Genomic DNA, 25,428 nt, shown 5'->3' on the forward strand with positions numbered 1-25,428 from the left:
TTTGACTTTGCTTTGCATCATTCATCTTCCAATGGAGTAACACATCTCCTCATTTTCATTCTGGCAAATCAAATATACACTCTATAGCAGGGGTGTCCAAATGCGGCCCGGGGATGAATTTCAAACGGCCCGCAGCCTGTCTATTAAAATCTATTATATGTGGCCCGCCATGCATAGTTTACAAATCTTGCAGTTTCACAATGTCAACACAAGGTGGCAGTACTAGAATTTAGGCCAAGGAAACATAACGCGCCAAAAGCAGAACGAAACAGCGCTACTTGTGCGCACCGCACAGGGCGCGACTCACAAGCTCACAAATGTTTACTTGCTGAGTGTCTCGATCACACGACCACTAAACAGCCAGTGAGAAGTGTTCAAGTAATGATAAAATGTGTTGGATGTGTCTATTTTGCACTCTTGACATTTTAGAGTGTCCCCCCCTTCATTACTGTGCACTTTTTTTTCTGCACAGTGGCTGTGTTAGGATGTACCAACAAGTTATTTACAATATATAAACAAATGTAAGTTTGGCTATGCCAAAGTCCAGGCCCAAAAATACACATGCAATTCAACCTCTCCAGCCTAACTTCCCCTAAAATGGCTGCCTTTTAAAGCTTTGGCTCCGCCTATATTTGGGACAAACCATTTTTAGGGGGGAAACCTATAAGTTGCAAGCAGATGACAAAATAAAACCATCATACCTTCATTATAGTTCGGCTCTACAACATAAATCATTTGCATCTATTACAGTTTAAATTGCTCAAAACAATAAAGACAAGACATATAAGAAAACACTTACATCCACAGTTCTCTCCCTCCCCTATGAGGTCAGAACCAGATGGAGAAATCTGCCATGAGCAAATGTTAGCTTAAATATGGCTACTTCCCATGTGGACAGGTTTGGCAAGTGAGAGGTGCACCAGAAGGTATGTCTAGCTGTTTGAAATGCATTGAAGTTAACTTGAAAACTAAATGAAATAAACACTTATTGTGTAAAGTATTCTTTTCTGTGTAATGACATTGGAACAGCATGCATCATTGAACATTAAACATTTAAACAGACAAAAACAAAACTAACAACTTGGGATGATAAATGGGATGTCACAACACCAAAATTAGGGCTACAAACATACAACTACATAAGGATGGTATAGTTAGCCGGCATTTAGTTTGTATGTATGGGTAGTGGTGGAAAGAGTTTGTTGTGTGCACATACCCATGCTCAGTCCCTTCAAAATAAAAGTCCTAGGTCACAGTCAGTCTGTGACAGGCTGATTTGTAGTTTGTGTAACATCAAAAGAGTTTTCATATATTTTCGTCATTTCCTATGTCGGCCATTTTTGACCGTGAAGGAGCCAAGTGTGACTGATTTTTTTTATGAGCCTATCTGAATCATGTCCATGATTTTTTTTGTGCGTTCACATAGCTAGTGCGACAAAAGTCACAAAGTTTCATCCCATTCAGATGAAGCAAAAAAATTTACAATTTCAAAACATGAAAGTTTTCTATCATTTGTGCCCGAAGAGGACCAGAAAAAATGTGTGGGAGTGTGTTCATGTGCAGTATGCATTTCCATACTGAGGATGTTTACATCTCATCTCATCTTGAACCTGCTGAAATGTTCCTGTAAATATATTTCCTTTCCAAATGTGCATTTCCCCAGTAACCTGCCACAGTCCAGTGCTTGTTCTAAACATTGTAGAGGAATTTTTATTGCTTATCATTTATTCTCCTGATTTATAAATGGATGCATTGATACTTGTTTTCTCTGTCTTGTGTATCATTTAAAACAACTTGTTCAGTGGAAAATTACTGCTAATGCCGTTCTCTTTTAAGAAACGCTTCTGAAACTAACAAAGGAAGTGAGGCAAAAGTTCAAATGTGTTTGTCTTGACAGCTTGGACATCAATAGGGGATCTGCTAAATTTTAGACCTATTATTCTTATTTTTTTATGGAATATTGCAGTATTTATAAGTGATTTATTTATAAATTAACATGCCCCCATAATCTTTAATTAAAATAACTTCCCCTCCCTCTTGCAATGACTTCTCTTCTCTGATGACGTGTTTACTGGAGCGAGAGCAGCACAACCTGTCAATCACATGACATCACAGCAATGGCCGAGTTTCACTCAGATATACATCACAAAAGGGAAGTTGACCACAAGTTTATTCACCAAGAAGACGAGTGCTGACTACATCTACAACAAACAAGGAAGATCATCATTTAATGTTTGATGGTTAAAGAGCAGAAATGTCTGATGATATTTATGAAGATGTGATCAGGACTGAGTCTGAGAGAATGAACACAGACAGAATGGAGATGATGGTGGAAATCTATGAGAGTGCAGAATGTGTGAGAGATCATGACTTCAGGACAGAGACAAACACACTCCAACCACTTCAGCGTACAGGTAATCACATTCATTACTTTGATCAAATCATCAGAGTCTGCACATATTCAGTCATCTAATGTCATTCCTGTGGTGTTCAGAAGTGATTGTGTGAAGATCAGAAGCAGCTACAGTGTGTTTGGTTCAGCTTTGTGTTCTTCTGATGCTATTGTAGGAATTAATAACTAACCATTTGTATATGATTTTGGAGAGAGAGAAAAAACTGACTAAAACATTTACTCAGCCTGTGTGTTTCAGTTAGGATGGTCAGTCCGTTTCGTCCGATGCCATTTCGTCCGATGTCTAATTGTACGAGACCTGACACTGACATTGGCTATGTTTACATACACCAATTTTCGTCAACCCGAATAAATTGAATTCGATTGCAGATCTGTTTACATGTACTCTAAACATTGTAATCTGATTCAAATATCCATTTATATGTGTTTTATATACATTCTGATTAAAAACATTTGCGCACGCGCTCTGCGTGTGTGACGTCATATCAATCACACTTGCGGTGACAACCATGGACGACACCAACAGAGCTCATTGTTAATTTTGTCCTGTTGACAGTGGCGTACCGGACAGGCGCGCAGGGCACGTGATAACCCAGGTTGCGTCAACAGACGATGGTCATGTATGGACGATAGCCAGAGATATTGTCAAAAGCATCAAATCTTGGCAATATTAAGAGGATTTGGTATTTCCATGTAGGCCTGTTACATTCTTCTAGTCTATTATTAGCCCATTACTATTAGGTTTGGCTTTTTTTATTATTACATTAATATTATAATAAATTTGCCCCGCAATAATTTCATAGCGCATCACCACATAACTGACGTGCTGTGAGGATAATAAAAGATTAGGCTATTAGCTATCTTTAAAATATTTTTTTAGGTCTATTATACAATGAATTATAGGCCTATAATTAAAATTATTAAGAGTGTATAATATTTCCTAACACTGCAGTCATCAATGAAAATTAAGCGCAGCTTTACTTAAAGGATTGTCTTTAAAAAAACAACCTGTTTAACACAAAATACTATTATTATTTCCTTCACTAGCCTATATGTACGGCCACAAGAGAAATAATGGAATAAATAAGACAGTTATATACTGTTATCAGCATATTATGTTGAAATTCGTCTCTGAGAGAATATGCTCCGTTAATGCAGCGTCAGACAGCTCCGTCACTTTTTACTTTCACTTTCTGTAGTGAATACTGACTGAGGTTGAGACTTTTTCTCCGGCATAACTCTTGCGCAAAGTTTGCACGTTGGTTCTTGTTTGATATCCATTGGCTCCCCTTCTTGTTTTAAAATGAAAAGATTTCCAATATAATGACGAAGGGATACAGCTACACCACTGCCTGTTGGCATACATCTTTACAACTAAAGACGTCAACATTGTACTGCGCATGTGCCCCAGAGACTTCTGAATACGATTGAGAAAGTAGTCTTTCAAGCGTTTACATGGTCATTTTTTGCTCTTGGATCAGATTAGAAAAGGAATAAACCACCCCTTCCAATCTGATCGAAATTTCATTCGGATCGAGCTCGATTGGATCGATTAATGTGTATGTGAATGTTTTTCAATCCAATTGAGCCGTCAATCCGATTACAAATGGATTGTTTGGGTGCATGTAAACTTAGCCATTGTTTTTCCTGAGACTTGAAGCCTTTCAGTCTGAGGCACGATGCGGTCCAATGACTGAAGCCTTTTAGTCTGAGGCGTGATGCTTTTTCATCATATGACTGAGGTCTGAGGATGTCCTAAAATATACACCGTACCTGAGGCCTTCATAATAATGTTGATGAGAATGCTGCTCTATTTTTGTGTTGGTGTAGGAACAGAGAAACCACAGGCTTGACTTTACTGCCTTTATGACACCAAATTTGTATCACTGATTGTACATGCTCATTGAAAGCATCATTCTGTGCCAGCCTCATTATGTCAATAAAGTTCAAAATCTTTACCCTAGCCTCCTTGAGCATTGCACCTCACATCATTTGGGACACACTGACCTCAGATAATTTCCGTTCTCAGTGACGTGTGATTGACTTGCATTAAGAAGCATCGCAGGCAATAGAAACAAACATGCAACAGAAGAACACAGATTTCAAGCACAATTAAGATACATTTTCTCATCAATTTTAATTTCACTGGATAAAGTGAGGTGACTTTTCTCTCATGTATAACTGTACTGTGCTAATTTGAACCCGGCTGCTACATCTAACCACAATAGTGTCCTCTAGGAAGAGCTTTTTGTTATGCAAATATATTGGTTTTAACAGGAAGGGTGTCACATGCTCTTACTGTGATATACTTTGCCACTTATTGACCTCAACTTCTCAAATAGCAGAGGACTACAGAGTAGAAACACATATAGCTTCCATCATGTGAACAAAAATGTCTCAGCCTGTTTATGGCAATATAAACACTGAACCAGGAGAAACCATACAGTTACACATACAACACAAACATACAATTAGGAATTGAGAAAACATTTATCTTGATGTTTGTCATTTTCAGGAAGTGTTTGTGTGAAGATCAGAAGCTCCAGAGCAGCTGCAGTGTGTTTGGTGCTGCTGTGTGTTCTTCTGCTGACTGCAGTCATAGTGCTGTGTGTCCACATCCATACAAAGAGCTCAAACTACACACAAGAGACACACCAGCTACTAACTAACATCACCAACCTCTCAGAAGAGAGAGACCAGCTGAAAATAAAGAACAAAAACCTGACCAATGAGAGAGACCAGCTACTAAACAAGAACATAGCCTTGACAAATGAAAGGGATGAATTAACTAAAGAAAGAGACCAGTTCAATCAGAAGAGAAATGAACTGTGGAAGTTGCTCAATGAAATGGGTAATGTTAAATTATTGTGCAATTACTTGTACAAGTGTTTACTTAAATATCTAATTGGGGTCATTCCATAAACTTGCACTATCTTTATATGCATCTAGTTATATATACCATAACCTAACCCACACCCCCACACACAGTTTTTAAGTATCAAAGAACTGTCACAATTCAGTACAGGTGGGGGAAAAAAATAGTCGATGATCTGGTTGTGTTTACAGGTGGATATATTTACCAATCCAGTCTTTACTTCATTTCCTCTGAGAAGAGGAACTGGACTGAGAGCAGAAGATACTGTACAGAGAGAGGAGCAGATCTGATCATCATCAACAACAGAGAGGAACACGTGAGTGAAAAATAGATTGGGCACCAAAGGTTGTGCTGCTCACAGTATGAATGTCTACTCACCAACACAGACCATAAGAGTTAGTTCACCCAAAAATGATCATTCTATCATCAATTCCTCACCCTCCTGTCTTTTCAAAACCATAAGACTTTCGTTCTTCTTCAGAAAACAAATGAAGATATTATGAAATCTGAAAGATTTCTGTCCCTCCAACGAAAGTGTATTCACCCAAAACTGTTCTTGCTTAATGCATGAGAACAAAGTTGCTCTACATTTGTTTGCTGATCAATGTTTATATGTGAATAAAACACTAAATTAAATCTGTTCATCATATAAAGCGATCGTGTCTCTTTGGAACACTTAAACCGCTCAATTCATATGAATTACATTTACAATCTCTTTATGAACTTATTGAAGCATCATAGTTTTGGATGAATAGACTTAATGGAGGAACAGAAATCTCTCAGATTTCATTAAAAATATTGTGTACTGAAACAACATGAGTGTGAGGAATTGATGACAGGATTTTCAGTTTCAGGTGAACTAACCCTTTAAATGTGACTTCCTGCTTCATTCTACTAGGAGTTTGTTAAAAAGATGTCTGGTGGTGCTGGAGTCTGGATTGGTCTGACTGACAGTGATGTGGAGGGCAGATGGAAATGGGTTGATGGCGCCAACATGACCTCTGGGTGAGAAATCACTGAACTGAACCGATTATTATCTAATAAATGATCATATCTCACAGTCAGTATCATATCACACAGAAAGCAGCACTGAACATCTAATGCTGATCTGTTGATGCAGGTTCTGGAGGTCTGGAGAACCAAATGGATATAAAAAAGAGAACTGTGCTGTGTTATATTCATCAGGGTGGTATGATTATCCCTGTAATGATGCATTTAAATGTATCTGTGTGAAAAATATTTAAAAAAAAAAAAAAAAAAAAAAAAAGAGCAATTAAATATATTTGTGAAGCGTGTTGTAACTGAGTCAAGTTTCTTAATATTCTCACCATAGATGTAAATAATGGCAGTAACTACTGTATCGGGTCAGTGGGTAAAGTACACGAGGACATCTTATCACAATAAATACATTATTTAACATTATTTATTAACATATTTAATAAAGTCCAAACAATGAGTTCAGTCAAATATAACCAACAGTAGCTTGAACTCAGACCACAAAACTATTAGCTTTGATGGAACATAAAACCTTTAGATGACACACAGCTCCTATACTGAAGATTGACCAGATCAATGCAGTGAGAGACACAGATAACATGCAGTCAGTGAAACAAAGTTGACGCGTCAACTTTAATTCCAATTAGTGAGGCTTCAATGGTGAGATTTCAATAAAATAATCAATGGGAATGTCAGTGAATCAACATTACACTATGATTGATTCCACATCACCATTGTTGAATCAATATTGAAATGATCAAAAATAATAAATGGTAAATATTGTTTGATCAATGTTAATGTGATGTTGATTCAAAGTCACATAAACTATTAATATTTCAGCAACACTTCAATGGTGCGTCACCAAATTCCTGACCATTTTAAAAATGTGGAAAACCTTTTAAAATATAAATGACGCCTTTCCAGCAATTTAGTCAATTTATTTAGTTTGACAGTTTAACACAATTAATGACAAAATGACGTGCAAAAAGGACAAAAGCATCACAAACTTTAAAAAACATGAATTTCAGAAGTCTAATGTCATAATTACAAGTGGTCCAACGATTAAAGCTTTCAAAATCTGGCTTACATCAGACTACTGCCTCTTTTCCTTTGGGTTCTCTGAAATCTGAAAAAGAAACCATGATGTTACTTAAGAGCAACTCAATTCAGTTGTCAAACATAGTCACATTCAGAAATGTTAATATGCTAAACACAATATGAATCACTTTTTATAAAAACAGAATATTCTAACTCTATTTATAATTCTGTTAAATTACATATATATTTAATCTATATATCTACAATTGTGCTGTTCTCTATGAACATTTTGCATTTGGTCTATTAACAAGTTGTAGTAGAGTGACCCCTTCTGTTCAAAGTGGGGTATTGCATATAATTGTTTAAGTCCTCGGAAGTTAGGCAAAATTTCATAATAAAATAACAGTAAATTAATTTGCTACTTATCAGATTGTATGTTATTAATGACTACACCTACACCCAACCCTAAACCTACCCTTACAATACTACAAATACAGTTATTAAATTAAATAAATAAATATTAAAGTGGCCCTTCTAGTCTTTACCAAGAGCATGCGGTCATGGCTATTGCTGCTTGATTTAAGTTGATTTGAAGGCACTTATGTAGATATTGCTACATTATAATTCCTGTGCATATCTACTTTAAATTGTTATATCTTACATGCCAGATGTTAATTTCTCTTTATTTTATGAATTGCACAATCTATTTCTGATATAGTTGATGCCAACTATAAGGAATGTAAAGAGCCTTTGTTGTGTTTACAACATAACAGTCATTTGGTAAAATGTGCAGATGATCCTGTTCTTCTTTACTTGCTTTCACACTCTGACCAGGACTTCCAGGCAGGTGTGTTGGAGCTAAACTCTACATGAAGAGGAATAAACACCTATAAACTATTGCCAGTTTTTGACCCTATGTACACCTTAATCTGTTTAAATATCACAAAATATCCATGTCAGTCACTTTCTCATAAACACAAGTTGTAGTTTTTTTTGTTGTTGTTTTTTTGTGATTGTGTTTCAGTGGGAACAGGCTTAAAGGATTAGTCCACTTTCAAATAAACTTTTCCTGATAATTTACTCACCCCCATGTCATCTAAGATGTCCATGTCCTTCTTTCTTCAGTTGAAATGAAATGAAGGTTTTTGATGAAAACATTCCAGGATTATTCTACTCTACTTCAATGGCCTCCAGACGGTTGAAGGTCAAAATGACAGTTTCAGTGCAGCTTCAAAGGGCTTTAAACGATACCAGACGAGGAATAAGGGTCTTATCTAGCGAAATGATCTGTCATTTTCGAAAAAAATGTAAATGTATATGCATATTCCTATACGCCTTCCCTATTCTATGAAACTGAAACTGGTGCTGCGTTCGTTCCGTAAGTAGAATAGGGAAGGCGTAGGACATACAGCGTAAACTTTTTGAAGAATACGAAAATGCGGTTTTGGTGGAACCACTTGGAAGGCGATCATTTGTTTATATAAAGCATATATATTTACATTTTTTTTTTAGAAAATGGCCGATCGTTTCTCTAGATAAGACCCTTATTCCTCGTCTGGTATCGTTTAAAGCCCTTTGAAGCTGCAATGAAACTTTAATTTTGACCTTCAACCGTTTGGAGCCCATTGAAGTCCACTATAAGGAGAATAATCCTGGAATGTTTTCATCAAAAACCTTCATTTCTTTTCAACTGAAGAAAGAAGGACATGAACATCTTGGATGACATGGGGGTGAGTAAATTATCAGGAAAATTTTATTTGAAAGTGAACTAATCCTTTAACTGAATGGAGATCAGTTGCATTCCTCAAACTTAATAAAAATTCAGGAATATGAATGATTACTGGATTAAGCAATAATGAGGAATCAGGAGTTAAAGAAGGCACAGGATAGCATCAAGTCCCAGGTCAGCTGATAATCCTATCGCTTACAACTCAATTAATATATCAATGTCACATTTATCAAGAGGGTGCTTCTCATTTTTTTTAATTGTCCATCCTCATCTACCTTCACTAAAGCAAAGAAGGCGGGTGCTCTGCAAGCACTGAGTAATAGATGCAGTACGAGGGCTGTGTGTAAAGTATGACATTCTTGCTCATGTTCATGTCTAAAGCAAGATACATGCACTTTTTAAGAATGTAGAAAAATGGATGGTTTATTGAAACACTTAAACTAACGCATTTTATTACAGTAGATCCAGTTAAATAAATCAAGTGCAAATAACAAACACACAAAGAAAGGAACAGATAAATGATAAGATAGATGCACTATTGTTTGAAAGCCATTGATGTCAGGTGGTTTAACACAAGACTTCAGTATAGGATGCACCTGTGTTTTTAGACTCCTGAGAAGCACACATGCAAAACCAAAATGGGTATTTAACAATCAGTGGCCATTTTCAAACTACAATTGGTGTTTTTCAACCATTTTCAACAGACTTGCTAAAATCGTGAAGGTTCACCCCTAAACCAAGCCCCCAGTGGATTAGAGCAAACTGGGTAAAGCGGTTGAAAATGCCCATCATGAACTGACGCGCCCCACTGATTGGGACACATGCAATAGTGAGTTGGCGTTGATACGGTTTCCATATGTATAGCAGAAAACGTTATTAACATTGTAAGTGAACCTTAATCATATCTTGCTCTCATTCCTGAAACTCCTATTTGAATAAATAAACAAATATTTTTAGTTTTCTTCTGATGGCTGCGTTCACACAACAGCAGAATACAGATGTCAGTCCTGTTTTAGAGAGATAAATATGGTTCCCTTTCATGGGAACATCGACGCTGCGTTGAATCGCATTGGGATCACCTCTGCGTGATTACGTCTTGAAGCACTCGTGAAATCGAACCAATAGTGTGACGGGACGTCAGAGCGGGTGACGTCACGGACCAGGAAACTATAAAGCACTCCTGAGAACAAAGAACGCCAGCTTCTGTGTCTTCAGCAGCGCTCTGTGTTTTCGTGTGTCTTATTTGGTGTTGTCTGTCCGCTATATATACAGCTAACGAATATCTCTTCGTCCGAGGACAAGAGCAGTTTTTTTGTTACACCAAGCACTTATATATATATATATATATAAGAAAAGACACTTATTATGGCGACAAGCAAGCAGCAGTTTGTCAAGTGTGTTCCTCCCTGCCCTCGCTTCATCACGGGCGGGGATACACACGAGATGTGCGTTGCTTGCTTGGGAGTGGAGCATGCCCAGGCAGCTCTCGAGGGAGCTGTCTGCGTGCATTGTGAGAAGCTAACGCTCCGTATACTCCGTTCACGCCGGGCGTTCTTCGACAAAGAGAAAGAAGGCGCCGCGGCGAGTGTTCCCCGGGGATCGGGTCCCGCTGCTGCTGAGGCACAGCGACGGCTTCATTCCTGGAGTTCACAAATGGATCTGGTGGAGGGGTTAGAGACGGGCCCGGCCTTATCTCGGCCCTCACCTGCCAGACCCAGTGTCTCTCCTCTGGTTGTGGAAGCACGCGCTGCGGTTTCTTCCCCCAGGAGAGAGGCACCGGCGCTTCATCTATCCAGCTCCGAGGAGTTGGATGTGATGAGCGTCGAGGCTGGAGAGGAGGTCTCGCCATCCTCATCTCCAGCATATGAGGAGCTGTTGGAGGTTGTGACGCGGGCGGTGGCCAAATTAAATATCGACTGGCCAGCCGAAAGACCTGAAATGCGGCAAAAGAGCAAGTTAGATGAGCGTCTTTTGCCCGCCCGGTCACAGCCTCAGCGTCGGGGATTGCCGTTCTTCCCCGATCTCCACACCGAGGTGTGGAGATCGTGGCAGAAGCCGGCTCAATATAGAGTTTACAGCCCCCAGACATCTATATATTCTAACATCGTGGGGCTGAAACAACATGGTTATGGGACGATGCCCCGGGTTGAAGAGACACTCGCGGGCTATCTCTCGCCCGAGTCCGCGTCGTCCCTTAAATCCCCGACGCTGCCCACCAGGCCATTACGTACAACATCGGCCTTGGTGGGCAAAGCTTATGCCTCAGCAGGTCAGGCTGCAGCCTGCTTACATACAATGTCGATCCTGCAAGCCTACCGACCTGCTGGGGGAGATTGATGAGAGCGGTGAGGCGAGCTTTGAGACCATTCAGGAACTGCGAAAGGCCACCGATCTAGCTCTTCGGGCCATCAAGGAGACGGCAAAAACAATCGGCCGTTCTATGGCAGCCCTGGTGGCCACGGAGAGGCACTTATGGTTAAATCTTTCAGACATCAGGGAAAGAGATAAAAGCATGCTGCTGGATTCGCCACTGTCTCCCCTGGGCCTCTTCGGCGATTCTGTCACCTCGGTCCTTGAGAGGTTCCAGGAGGCCAAAAAACAGTCAGCGGCCTTTCAAAAGTTCCTCCCTCGCCACTCTCTCCCTGCCGAGGCTGCTGAGCGGGAGCAGCCTCGGCCATCTACCAGCTCCGCATCTGTGCATAGAGCGCAGCAAAAACAAAGCGTCGCCACCCGTGCTCCCCCGCAAAGATCTTGGGGACCGGGGCGAGCGACACAGTCGAAGCCTTCCAAAGGTAAGACAGATCTGCGGACTGTCATTATCGCTAGGAAGGCTTCGAAGAAGTCCTGACGCCAGGGGCACAGGACTTCTGAGGGCAGCCCCCTTCAAAGAGGGTCCTGTATTAAGATCTATAAAGTTAACCCCTCTTCGGTGCCCTCAGGGGGCCGTTCTGCCAACCCTGCCACCTCGTGTGCTTCAGGGCGCAGCGGTCCCCACCGACCCTCTGAGGAGGGTCGGCCAGCGTCTGATTCGGCTGTTCCCTGCCGGTGCGCCGCTTCAGGGCACTGAATCAGGTGCTCAAATAACACCAGAGGCCAGCCTCGAGAGGCTGGTTCCCTTAGTAAAATTTCTAGAAGAATGGAAACGTCTTCCCAATATTTCTCGAAGGGTGCTGCTCACAATAGAAAAGGGTTACAAAATACAGTTCGGGTTTCACCCGCCCCAGTTCAAAGGGGTCCTTCCTACAGTGGTGGGTCCCGAGCAGTCTCTGGTTATGGAACAAGAAGTTATGACACTCTTGCAAAAAGGAGCTATAGAAAGGGTTCCTCCTCCCAGCAAGCAGTCAGGGTTTTAAAGCCGTTACTTCATCGTTCCGAAGAAGGATGGAGGGTTGCGTCCTATTCTAGATTTGCGCATGTTAAATCGTTCAGTGCAAAAGCTCAAGTTCAAGATGCTTACACTCAAACAGATCACTACACAGATCAGGTCCGAGAACTGGTTTGTGACAATAGATCTGAAAGACGCTTACTTTCATGTGTCAATCCATCCTTCGCATTGGAAGTTCCTCAGGTTTGCTTTCGGGGGCGAAGCTTGCCAATACAAGGTTCTTCCGTTCGGCCTGTCTCTTTCACCCCGCACCTTCACGCAGTGCGTGGATGCAGCTCTGGCTCCCCTGAGACTCCAGGGCATCCGCGTACTAAATTATATCGACGATTGGTTGATTCTAGCTCAGTCAGAGCAACAAGCAGTTCAACATCGAGATGTAGTTCTGTCACAAATGAGAAGGTTAGGGCTGAGACTCAATGCCAAGAAGAGCGTACTTCTTCCAGCACAAACTACCAATTATCTAGGAGTAGTCTGGGATTCCACCACGATGCAGGCACATCTGTCTCCTGCTCGGGTGAATGGCATTCTCTCAGCCATAAATGGGGTGAAATTAGGCCAGTCACTCACTGTGAAACAGTTTCAGAGACTGTTGGGTCTGATGGCAGCTGCGTCCAACGTGATACCTTTTGGCCTGCTGCACATGAGACCCCTACAGTGGTGGCTCAGGACCAAGGGGTTTTCTCCGAGGGGAAACCCTTTCCGCATGATCAAGGTCACGCGGCGATGCCTTCGTGCCTTAGTCATGTGGAAGAAGCCTTGGTTCCTGTCCCAGGGACCTGTGCTGGGAGCTCCTTGTCGTCGCGTAATGCTAACGACGGATGCGTCTCTCACAGGCTGGGGGGCGATCATGAGTGGACGCTCGGCTCAGGGTCTTTGGGAGGACCATCATCGTTCCTGGCACATAAATCGGCTGGAAATGATGGCGGTATTTCGAGCACTCAAATACTTCCTCCCAGACCTTTGGGGCCACCATGTGTTAGTTCGCACAGACAACATGTCGGTGGTTTCCTACATCAATCATCAGGGGGGTCTGAGGTCTTGCCAGCTGTGCAAGTTAGCCCATCAGATCCTCCTGTGGTCCCAGGGGAAGCTTCACTCTCTGAGAGCAGCTTATATCCCAGGGCATCAAAATGTGGGGGCAGACATCCTGTCGAGACAGGGGCCGAGGCCCGGGGAGTGGTGACTCCACCCCGAGGTGGTGGAGCTCATTTGGAAGAAATTCGGTCGTGCAGAAGTCGATCTATTTGCCTCGAAAGAGACCTCTCATTGCCGTTGTGGTATTCCCTGACCCATCCAGCCCCGCTGGGGTTGGATGCAATGGTACAGGCGTGGCCGAGGCTGCGTCTGTACGCATTTCCCCCGATTGCTCTGCTCCCAGGAGTTCTGTGGAAACTGTGGGCTTGGCCTCTGAGGGGGCCGAGCTCATAGAATCCGGTCTCTCAACTGAGGTTGTGGAGACCATACTCCACTCCAGAGCTCCGTCCACGAGAAGACTTTATGCATATAAGTGGAAGCTGTTTGCTACTTGGTGTAGCCTATCTCAGGTGGACCCGTTCCACTCATCCATCAGTCATGTACTGCAATTTCTCCAAGAAAAATTCTCGGATGGCCTATCCCCTTCTACATTGAAGGTTTATATTGCAGCTATTTCCGCCTATCATGCACCTTTGGGGGGTATTTCTGTGGGAAAGAACCCCCTAGTCATACGTTTTCTCCGTGGTACCCAGAGGCTGAGGCCTGCTGTGCATACAAGAACTCTGTCCTGGGACTTGGCTATTGTATTGGAAGGGTTGGCTGCGGCTCCCTTTGAACCTTTAGAGGAAGTATTTGAAAAGTTCCTCACTCTGAAAACTATATTTCTGTTGGCTATATCATCTCTCAAAGAATTGGAGATCTACAAGCACTTTCTGTTGCTCCTTCATGCTTGGAATTTGCGCCTGGAATGGTCAAGGCTTTCCTGCATCATAGACCGGGGTATATACCCAAGGTCCCCACCAATGTCCCGGGGCCCATTGTTCTGCAGGCCTTTTGTCCTCCACCCTTTTCAGATGCGGATCAGGAGAAACTAAATCTGCTGTGCCCGGTGAGGGCTTTAGACACTTACGTCCACAGAGCTGCCCTGTGGCGCAAGACCGACCAATTATTTGTCTGTTACGGGTCCCCTAAGAAAGGGGGCCCAGCGTCTAAGCAGAGAATGAGCAAGTGGGTGGTCGAGGCCATCTCTCTTGCCTATGAATCCTCCGGACAGCCTTCACCTTTGGCTGTCCGGGCACACTCCACCAGAGGTATGGCTGCTTCAAAAGCTTTGTTCTCGGGAGTTCCCATCAGCGAGATCTGTGAAATACTCTAGAAACCAGATTGAAAACCCTCATCTTTAACAGGAAGTGTTTGTGTGAAGATCAGAAGCTCCAGAGCAGCTGCAGTGTGTTTGGTGCTGCTGTGTGTTCTTCTGCTGACTGCAGTCATAGTGCTGTGTGTCACGTTCACTCAAGAGAGACAACAGTTAATATCCAAGAATGAAAACCTGACCAATGAGAGAGACCAGCTAAAACTGGAGAAAAATGATCTTCAGATGAGTCTTGGTAAACTGGGTGAGTTTCTTTTGTCATTTTAGTAGTTGCTACAGGGCAGGAATATAATCTGGTTAGTATTCATAGGTGTTTGTATGTCAAGTGTAATTCTAGTGCACATATTAGAGTATCTCATTAGAGTATCAGTAGACTGTCTGCTTCATATTTGCTGACACTTTATTTATTTTGCTGAATACAAGTAACTTTACAACTACATGTCAGTTTATTCTACTAATCCAGACCCTAACCCTACCCTAACAGTCTACTGATACTCTAATGAGAGTTAGCTGACTGCAGTTGCAAAGTTATTATAGTTAGTCAATGTCTAAAATGAACCATCAAAATAAAGTGTAACCATAAATTCAAATATAAAACCTGTTTACAAAGTATGTAAAGAATATACAAAAGTGTCCTATTTTTAGGATAATTATAATAATAAATTTATGAAATTCTTAGATTTTTGGAGTGTAGGTACAATCCCTATGAATACTATTGAGATTGTGTTCATAACTGACACTTGTTAAGTGACGTGTTAGGGTTAAGTGACTTATTTTAAAAGAGATAGTTACCACCCACTAACACTAAAGCTCACAGATAAACGAAAAGTTTTCACCCCCGTCCTGCATTACTAAATTGGTTTGTAGCGTCTGGATAGATCCGGCGGGGTCAATCAACTTTGGACATTTCAGAATGCTTTTAGCCTCCTGAACTGTGCATGTAAATCACGAATCGGCTCCGGCAAGTCCGGGACCAATTGCCCCATTGGCACCTTTGTTACCCCAGTAAAGAAAAACAGAACACATTCTCACCAGCTCCAGAGACTTCAAAGAGTCACCCTGGTGGGACTAAAGGACATATGGTCACAGACACTGGCCACAACCCCAATACACACACACATACAGACACTCACAAACACGCATGGAGATTGTGAATGTACATTTATCCTCCAAATATGACTGTGCCAATATGTACCCGTCGCTGTATTTAAAGGTGCATGTATTTATCTCTAGTATATAAGCTTAGCTATGACTCTAGTTGTATTAGTTTTCTTCTAAACGATAAAACTCAAGTATAAACTGTATCTCACCTTTTATGTCTTTGCCATCTGACAAATTTGGTCTCATTGTAAAGCTTTCGTTATGCTCTAATTGAAAATGTATGTCACATGACTGTAAAATGCATTCTTCTATTTTTAATGGTACTTTGAAGAAAATGTACTCAGATCGGACACTTCATAAACCATGTAAATTAGGTCATAAATGGAGACAAAGAAAGAGTTTGCCCGCCAAAATCGCACCCTCATCATTGGCTGATGTATCCCAGGAGGCGTTCTGGCCTGTTGTCCTTAAAACACAATGACACGCATCTCTCATTGTCTCTCGATTGTCTCTCGCCATTTCACACACGTCTCTCCCGGACGTCTCGGCGACCGCGCTTCCATCACGCGCCCCCTCTCTTCGGGACGACCATCTTTTGGCAACAAGTTTCTTTGTCAAACCCTCTTCATCCGTCGCCCTAAGTCTTCACTCTTCATCGCCTAGGAGACGGACTCTTTTTCTTTATTTTCCGGTTATCTTACTCTTAAGTTAAACCCTTGTTTGAAAATCCCTCCGAAGAACACCTTCTCGGAAAAGGACCAATCGCTTCAGCCGCACGCACCGAAACTCCTGCAGAAACACGAAACGACCACAGCACCTGAACCTATGCAAGTATAGAACCATTCTTTCCCAAAGCGTTTTAAGCTCGATGTGTAAGCTGAGTTTCCTTGCTGGCTCTCAAAGGTTTTAACTGTTAGTAAGTTGCCATTCCTTTGATCACCTCTGTTTTCTTGACTTTACTTTCGCTTTCTATATATGTGTATTGTTTGTGTATGTTTAGTAGTATAGTCTCTGTATCCGTAGTTTCACATATTAAATACATTATATTCATGCTCGATTGTTTTTTTTGCTCATGCAACAAACCCAGGTCACTTTAACGTTTCGATCCAGTATCCTTGCTTTACGCATTGATGCTAGAATAGGAAGTCTTTCTCGTGGCCAGAGAAAAACCTTCCTTTTATAATCGGCTATGAGGAGCTAACGGTTTGCTGGACAAACTAATAGTTTCTCTAAATTATTACCAAACCAGAACTAATCATATATGTGATTGATTATAATTCGTTGTAATTAATTCACAATATATGTATAATTCCCTCTCGGGTCGGTATATGTATTATAATTAATCATAAAGCTTTATGATTTATTATATTCATATATTCCACCCATAAATTAATTAAATACCTGTACTGATTCGCTACAGGTTTGTTTTGCTTCTTTGTTGCCTTACCTCAGATTTCACGATTTCCCAACACAAAAAAATTTCAGGAAAGCATGAGTGAGACTGATACGGTGAGATGAAGGTTCTTGTTTTAAAAAAAAATGTGTGGGAGTGCATTCATGCATTTCCAAACTGAGGATGTTTACATCTCATCTCATCTTGAACCTGCTGAAATGTTCCTGTAAATATATTTCCTTTCCAAATGTGCATTTCCCCAGTAACCTGCCACAGTCCAGTGCTTGTTCTAAACATTGTTGAGGAATTTTTATTGCTTATTATTTATTCTCCTGATTTATAAATGGATGCATTGATACTTGTTTTCTCTCTGTCTTGTGTATCATTTAAAACAGCTTGTTCAGTGGAAAATTACTGCTAATGCTGTTCTCTTTTAAGAAACACTTCTGAAACTAGCATAGGAAGTGAGGCAAAGGTGCAAATGTGTTTGTCTAGACAGCTTGAACTTCAATAGGGCATCTGCTAAGTTTTAGACTTCTTTTTTCAACTTTTATGATCCTAATATGGTAACGTGTTATGATTGGTTTGGGGTAACAAGGAACAATAAGAGGGGTATATAAGACAGCCGCACTGGGTGAGGGCGTTCTTCTCTGTAGAACTGTGTAGAAATCTTCTTTAAACAACCTTCTTGCAAGAATAAAATCAACAAAGACATTTCCTGAGTGTTTGTTTCATTACATTCTCACCACTGAAAGAATGAAGAATTTTTCCACAATAACGAATAAGTCACTGAAATCAAAATCAACTATTCTTATTTTTTTTTATGAAATATTGCAGTATTTATGAATGATTTATCAATGAACATCACATTTAAAATTCATGTGCCCCCATAATCTTAAATTAAAATAACTTCTCCTCCCTCTTGAAAAGACACCTCTTCTCTTCTCTGATGACGTGTTTACTGGAGCGAGAGCAGCACAACCTGTCAATCACATGACATTACAGCAATGACCGAGTTTTACTCGGATATACATCACAAAAGGGAAGAAAGACTCACAACTACGGTTTCATGTCAACTTTAAGGGTCTGATGTCATGTTTTTGTTTTCACACATTGACCACAAGTTTGTTTGCCACTGGAAAAGAAGACGAGCTGACTACATATACAACAAACAAGGAACAAGATCATTTAATGTTTGACGGTTAAAGAGCAGAAATGTCTGATGATATGATCAGGACTGAGTCTGAGAGAATGAACACAGACAGAGTGGAGATGATGGTGGAAATCTATGAGAGTGCAGAATGTGTGAGAGATCATGACTTCAGGACAGAGACAAACACACTCCAACCACTTCAGCGTACAGGTAATCACATTCATTACTTTGATCAAATCATCAGAGTCTGCACATGTTCAGTCATCTAATGTCATTCCTGTGGTGTTCAGAAGTGATTGTGTGAAGATCAGAAGCAGCTACAGTGTGTTTGGTTCAGCTTTGTGTTCTTCTGATGCTATTGTAGGATTTAATAACTAACCATTTGTATATGATTTTGGAGAGAGAAAAAAAAAAAAACGGACTAAAATGTTTACTCAGCCTGTGTGTTTCAGTTAGGATGGTCAGTCAGTTTTGTCCAATGCCTTTTTTTGTCTGAGGCCGTTTTGTCTGATATCTAATTGTACGAGACCTGACACTGACATTGTTTTTCCTGAGACCTGAAGCCTTTTAGTCTGAGGCATGGTGCTTTTTCATCACATGACTGAGGTCTGAGGATGTCCTAAAATGTACACCGTACCTGAGGCCTTCATAATAATGTTGATGAGAATGCTGCTCTATCTTTGTGTTGGTGTGGAAACAGAGAAACCACAGGCTTGACTTTACTGCCTTTATGACACCAAATTTGTATCACTGATTGTACATGCTCATTGAAAGCATCATTCTGTGCCAGCCTCATTATGTCAATAAAGTTCAAAATCTCCTGTGCATATTTACTTATATATAATTGTAATATCTTATATGCCAGATGTTAATTTAATTTCCCTTTATTTTATGAATTGCACAATCTATTTCTGATATAGTTGATGCTAACTATAAGGAATGTAAAGAGCATTTGTTGTGTTTATGTGAACATGTTATTGATTCTGTACACTTAGAATTCTGTATTTTGTACTTTTACAGTTTAACGTTATTCCTTGGACAGCAGTAAATCCTGAAAACCATTCCTGGGAGGCGTTATCTGACTTCATACTCAAGCAAGGCGTTTGAGATCAAGGGCAGAACAACAATCTATTAACGCTTCAATGTCAAATGGAAGCACTATAGCAAGGTGTCCAATCTTTCTAGCCAACTTTATCTCCAGCCCTAATCTCCAGTTTATCTCCAGACTGTATCAATACATTTGCTAACGTTGAGGAGATGGTTGATTTAAAAGATAGTTGCTATTAGTTTTTCTAATAATTTTAAAGTGAATAATTTTAATATATTGAGTCAGTTGAAGGCCACACTGCTAAATAAGGCCCCTGGCCTGGATGGTATATGTGGTAGAACACTGAATCACTGTGCTGAACTTCCTGAGATCTAGGTTTGGTACCCGATCTGTGGAAAAGATCAACTATTGTTCCAATACCTAAAAAAGCTAAGACGGATTCTTTTAATGACTATCATTCTATTGCCTTGACCTCTTTGGTCATGAAGGCGTTTGAAAAAGAGATCAAAAAGCATATAATGACGGCTTTAGATCTGCTGCAGTTTGCATATTGCGCTGGAAGAGATGATGCAAAACTGTTTCTGTTAAATATACTCTATCAGCATCTGAAAAATAGTGGGACATTTGCACAGCTTTTGTTTGTGGATTTCTCATCAGCATTTAACACTCTACAACCTGTTAATTTAGGGAAAAAAATTATTAGTCAGTTTAATTTTAATCATGGTTTAGTCTCATGGATTATGAGCTTTTTAACAGATAGGCCACAAAGGTTTAGGGTTAAAAACTATGAAGTGTTGCTTCACTTAGTGAAAGAAACAACGGATAGCATAGAACCGTCGGGAACTGGCATAATGCTACAGCTGGTTGAAGGTTCGCTTACTTGTAGTTAACTTTAAGGACTGTAGTCCAAAACTACCAGCAGCTTGCTTGCTAACATATTAGCCCCAATGTTGTAAGTTCTGTTTTATTTTTCCTGTATCGGAGTCAGAGAATTTCACTCTGTGCTTGGGGCAGCTCTGACAAACACTGCAGCGTGATTGAGGGCTACGTTACTCTGACAAATATTGTCAATATTAAGACGATTTGGCATTTTCAATTAATGTAAGCCTGTTACATTCTTCTAGTCTATTATTATTACTATTAGGTAAGCTACTTTTATTATTAAATTATAATAAATTTGCCCCGCAATACTTTCACAGCGCATCACAGCATAACTGACGTGCTGTGAGGATAATAAAAGATTAGGCTATCAGCTCCTCTTTGAAAATGTTTTAAACATTTTTTAGGTCTATTATACAATGGATTAGATGTATAATTAAAATTATTAACAGTCTATAATATTTCCTAACACTGCAGTCATAAATGAAAATTAAGAGCAGCTTTAGGCTACTTCACCAACTTTAAAAAAAAACAAAAAAAAAACAAAAAAAAAGCTGTTTAACACGGATTTGCGCTACGCCACTACGCAGAAGTGTATGACATTTGTTCGGAAGCATGGTTTGATGCAGATAATAGCCGGGTTTCCATCCAGCTTTGCGTTAATGAAAATTCAGCTCAAGAATATGCGCATCTGCGTGTGTTCCCATCAACTGTGTAATGCGAATAAAAATGGACATCAGCCTAATAAAGTGATGTGTTCCGACCAATGACTACATATATATATTATATAGTCATTATATTATAATGCACAGTTATTATCCTCATTAAACCCAATGAGGATAACGTTAACCGTCAAGAATGTCAGAAATCACTAAGAGTTTAGCACTGTCCTTGCATACAAGGCTGTGCAACATGACAAAGTTTTTAATTGATTTTTATTTATAAAGTTGTATTTATTTTATTTAAATGTATATTTAAGTTTACATTTATGTTCCAACAAACTTGAAAAATTCAGCTTGATAAATGCTCTAAAACTTTTATGTAAGTCAGTGTTCAATAAATGATGTTAAGTTTAGAAATGTTGTGCATCCACTTATTATTAGTGTGACATTTTAGCATGCAAATGAAGGGGAAAACTTCAAGATAATAATAAAAATGTATATATATAATAAAAATCGGCAGATAAAGTTTCATTTTCCAACAGGACTTGGCACCTGCACACAGTGCCAAAGCTACCAGTACCTGGTTTAAGGACCATGGTATCCCTGTTCTTAATTGGTCAGCAAACTCACCTGACCTTAACCCCATAGAAAATCTATGGGGTATTGTGAAGAGGAAGATGCGATATGCCAGACCCAACAATGCAGAAGAGCTGAAGGCCACTATCAGAGCAACCTGGGCTCTTATAACACCTGAGCAGTGCCACAGACTGATCGACTCCATGCCACGCCGCATTGCTGCAGTAATTCAGGCAAAAGGAGCCCCAACTAAGTATTGAGTGCTGTACATGCTCATACTTTTCATGTTCATACTTTTCAGTTGGCCAAGATTTCTAAAAATCCTTTCTTTGTATTGGTCTTAAGTAATCTAATTTTCTGAGATACTGAATTTGGGATTTTCCTTAGTTGTCAGTTATAATCATCAAAATTAAAAGAAATAAACATTTGAAATATATCAGTCTGTGTGTAATGAATGAATATAATATACAAGTTTCACTTTTTGAATGGAATTAGTGAAATAAATCAACTTTTTGATGATATTCTAATTATATGACCAGCACCTGTACTTCCTGCCCCAAAATGATTTTCATTGACAGTTTTACATGCACATAGCAGACCCTCGGGTTTTGAATGACTGTGCTATTAAAATTATTTATATATTTCATGTCGAGTGGCCATGATTACCTGTCAGAATGGATAAGTTAACAGCTGTCAGTGTTATGGATGTATTGTAGTGTGAATTCTGACTGAACGGATATAGACCAGAAAATAAAGGTAATTTGCATTTGATATTTTATCTACAGTTATCAGTTTTAGAATTCCATTTTTTGAATGAATTCGAGTGAGCTAGGGAGAGAGAGAGCGCGAGAGAGGAGCTACAGTGAAGCTTTTGGCTTATAAGAAAAACAATAACATGGCGGCCTCTTTTAAATTAACCGGGCAAAGGTTGAAATTCAGCTGCTGAATGTATATGTGCGTGCGCAATTTCTTTCTAGAAAAATAGATAACGTTAAACATGTATCCCACCTCAATAATAAAGCTGCGAATTTTTAGTGCGAGTGCATACAAGCATGTCTGCTTCATAGTACAACATTAAAGCTACCTTTTAGTGAGCAAACGTGCCGCCCTCGCCTTGTGATGGCTTGGAAATCCAATGGGAATCAGATATGCGTGTTTAGACGTAGGTCGCATGTCCAGAGATCAGATATGTATCGGATTTAAAACCACATTTGAATGGCTGCGTTTACACTGGCACAAAAAATCAGACCTTTTGCTCACATCTGACACAGATCGGAATTAGTTGCGCACTTGTAAACACAAAAATCCACACGAGATCCGATTTTTTCGCATCCGATCTGAGCCACTTCCAAATGCATTAAAGTGATGTCTTAAGTGATGTTAAAGTAAAGTGTCTTATTACAAAATTTTGACCGGAACGTAACCAGAAACGGAAACTAAATCAAATGTAACCATTCTGAACCGAATTGCTAATTTGAAATGGCCATTAACTGGTTAATAACATTATTTTTTCATTCTATTTTATATTTTGATTTGGCAGTCAACCAATCACAAATTCAAATAGTACAGCCTTTGCAAATGTGACGCTGATGCATTCAAAGTGTGTGAAATACCCACGCGTCACGCGCCCAGGCTCAGCTGTCAAGTCATCATGGGTAAGGTAAGTCACAATGGCAATGCCCTGGCGTTAGTTTTTCCTATGTCACCAACCGTCAAACATTAGGCCTACATTTAGGCTAAGTGAAAATGAATGTCAATTAGGATAATATGCAGCTTGTGCGTTTTGAAACCAGCGAAAATTGCAGGATATGTAGAACATAAGTTCACACAACGTCACATCACGCACATGCAGCGCTTCTGTGAACGGAGAAAACAGAATTAAACTATAGGCCTACATAACACATACAATAAAAGGGAATATTTAGGCCTATAGGCTATATGATATTTCACTACATAATTAGGTCTACAGAGTAACAAAACTAAAGTGGTTCATTGTGGTGTACTCCAAAGAACTAGGAAAGGAAACAGACATTCTGCTTGTTTTCGTTATTTAAGTGTCTTTTGTAAATGTATGAATTATGTCTTGCTTTTACCTGTATGACCATAAATTATGGAGACAGTTTACTGTCTTAGAAGGAAAAAAATTCCAGTGGTCGCGCCGGCGCCTCACACGCGCACACAAATTCTTGCATTGCTTACTTGATATCGCAGCCTGTTAAATAATTAAAATAAAATACAATTAACCAAACATATAAAACGTTAAACAATGCCGAATGAGAAAGGTAGGCTTCAGATTCACTTTAAATTCGTTTAGCATCTTATTTAGTTTTATTTCTAATAAATAAACAAACCTGTTTCTCACCTTGAATATAGCATAGAAGCTGGAATGGCGTTAAAAAAAATAAAATAATTTTTTTAAAATTAGTTTTGGCTTGACGTAGGGAAGTTTTGTTCATAATTTATGTTTACAAACATTATAATTATATTAGGCCTATATATAGGCTAGGCTATTTGTAAACATTTTATTTTATTTACCGATAAATTACATTATTTCTGAATGTAATAATATACGTGACATTTCTTTTTTCCTCTCAAGAATAGCGTCTGTATTTTTAACTATGCAGCTGTCACAAACTCCGTAGCTCCGTAGCTCGGAGGGAGCCCTCACCTGAGTACTAACATTCATACACTACATTTCCCATCAGCCTTCACCCCGGACTAATTACCTGCCAGCTGTAGCTCATTCACTGGACTATATAAGGACTCACGTTTCCCACAGTCAATCGTGAAGTCTTGTATTGCCGTGGTGTACAATTCTGAGCGTTATTATTCTGTCTGATTACTCATTGCTGATTCTGTTGTTTATCGTTTACGAACCTCTGCTGCCTGTCCCTGACCTGTGTTTTGTATCCTGATCAGTGAGTGTTATCTGCCAGCCCTGACTATCTGTCTACGATTCTGCCTGCCCTATATCATACCTGTTTGCTCCTGATCTACCCTGCCTGTACGACTACGCTCTTGTTCAATAAAGCATGCAAATGGATGCCAGCCGATGTGACGATTCATTACAGCAGCAAACATTTTAAAATATCTTGAAAAAATATTTTATAAACTGTTTATAGTTTTTCCTTTTGTTTAATAGGTTTACATTTGGACAGAATCTTGTTTTAAAAGATAACAGTAGGCCTATTGGTTAAAACAGCAAATACTCTGTTTTTTAATAAATAAAATGCTGTATGTATTATTACTATTATTATTATTATTATTGTTATTATTAAGTAGGCTACATGCAAACAAAAAACAAAAAAAATTTTTTTTTTTAAATTATTGAAATTGGACAATACTACATTTATACTTTGTAATATTTATGGTCATAATTCCAATCCGTTGAACAAGGCCTTATTTGCAAAGGTTTCTGATATTATTCAATGCAAATTTGATGCATTCCAAGCTTCGTATGTTATATTTTCAGGCGATTTTAATGAATGCTTGGATAATTTGAGTGATAGACATCCTCCTCGTTCTTCTCAACGTGACGCACATTCAAACTTAGCTTCTCTATGTGGCAATTTATCATTTACTGATACTTGGCGATTCTGCAACCCCGGGTTATCAGAATATACATGGTCTAACAAAGACAAATCCTTGCAATCTAGAATTGACATGTTCTTTATTTCTACCTCTTCTTTGCAATATGTCAAGGAAATTGTTCATAATTATGCCCCTTTAACTGATTATAAGCTTATTTCTTTAACGCTTACAGGTACAAAAGAGAACTCTAGTCTTAGAGGGTACTGGAAATTTAATAATAATCTTATTAATGATAAGTACTT

At 39.6% G+C, this 25,428-nt stretch overlaps 2 protein-coding genes across 3 annotated transcripts in view; both read left to right on the forward strand.

Moving 5' to 3' along the window:
- Nucleotides 1-2,087: 2,087 nt before the first annotated feature.
- LOC127511239 (CD209 antigen-like protein C) lies at nucleotides 2,088-6,578 on the forward strand. 2 transcript variants are annotated; one of them, XM_051892024.1, is made up of 5 exons: nucleotides 2,088-2,414; nucleotides 4,929-5,264; nucleotides 5,480-5,604; nucleotides 6,187-6,293; nucleotides 6,409-6,578. In XM_051892024.1, the coding sequence occupies exons 1-5, from the start codon at nucleotides 2,255-2,257 to the stop codon at nucleotides 6,530-6,532; spliced, it is 852 nt and encodes a 283-aa protein (XP_051747984.1). In that variant the 5' UTR covers nucleotides 2,088-2,254; the 3' UTR covers nucleotides 6,533-6,578. The 2 variants fall into 2 exon arrangements, with proteins under 2 accessions (XP_051747984.1, XP_051747985.1); XM_051892025.1 differs by having other exon boundaries at nucleotides 2,089-2,414; nucleotides 6,369-6,578.
- Nucleotides 6,579-18,460: 11,882 nt separating this feature from the next.
- LOC127511454 (C-type lectin domain family 4 member M-like) overlaps nucleotides 18,461-25,428 on the forward strand; it is a 173,901-nt gene continuing 166,933 nt past the window's right edge. Inside the window, exon 1 of the mRNA XM_051892267.1 lies at nucleotides 18,461-18,640. Coding sequence (XP_051748227.1) covers nucleotides 18,493-18,640 — 148 coding nt within the window. The 5' untranslated portion in view covers nucleotides 18,461-18,492. The remainder of the gene's footprint in view (nucleotides 18,641-25,428) is intronic.

Source organism: Ctenopharyngodon idella, chromosome 4, assembly GCF_019924925.1.
Source record: "Ctenopharyngodon idella isolate HZGC_01 chromosome 4, HZGC01, whole genome shotgun sequence".
In the NCBI taxonomy this organism is placed as follows: domain Eukaryota; kingdom Metazoa; phylum Chordata; class Actinopteri; order Cypriniformes; family Xenocyprididae; genus Ctenopharyngodon; species Ctenopharyngodon idella.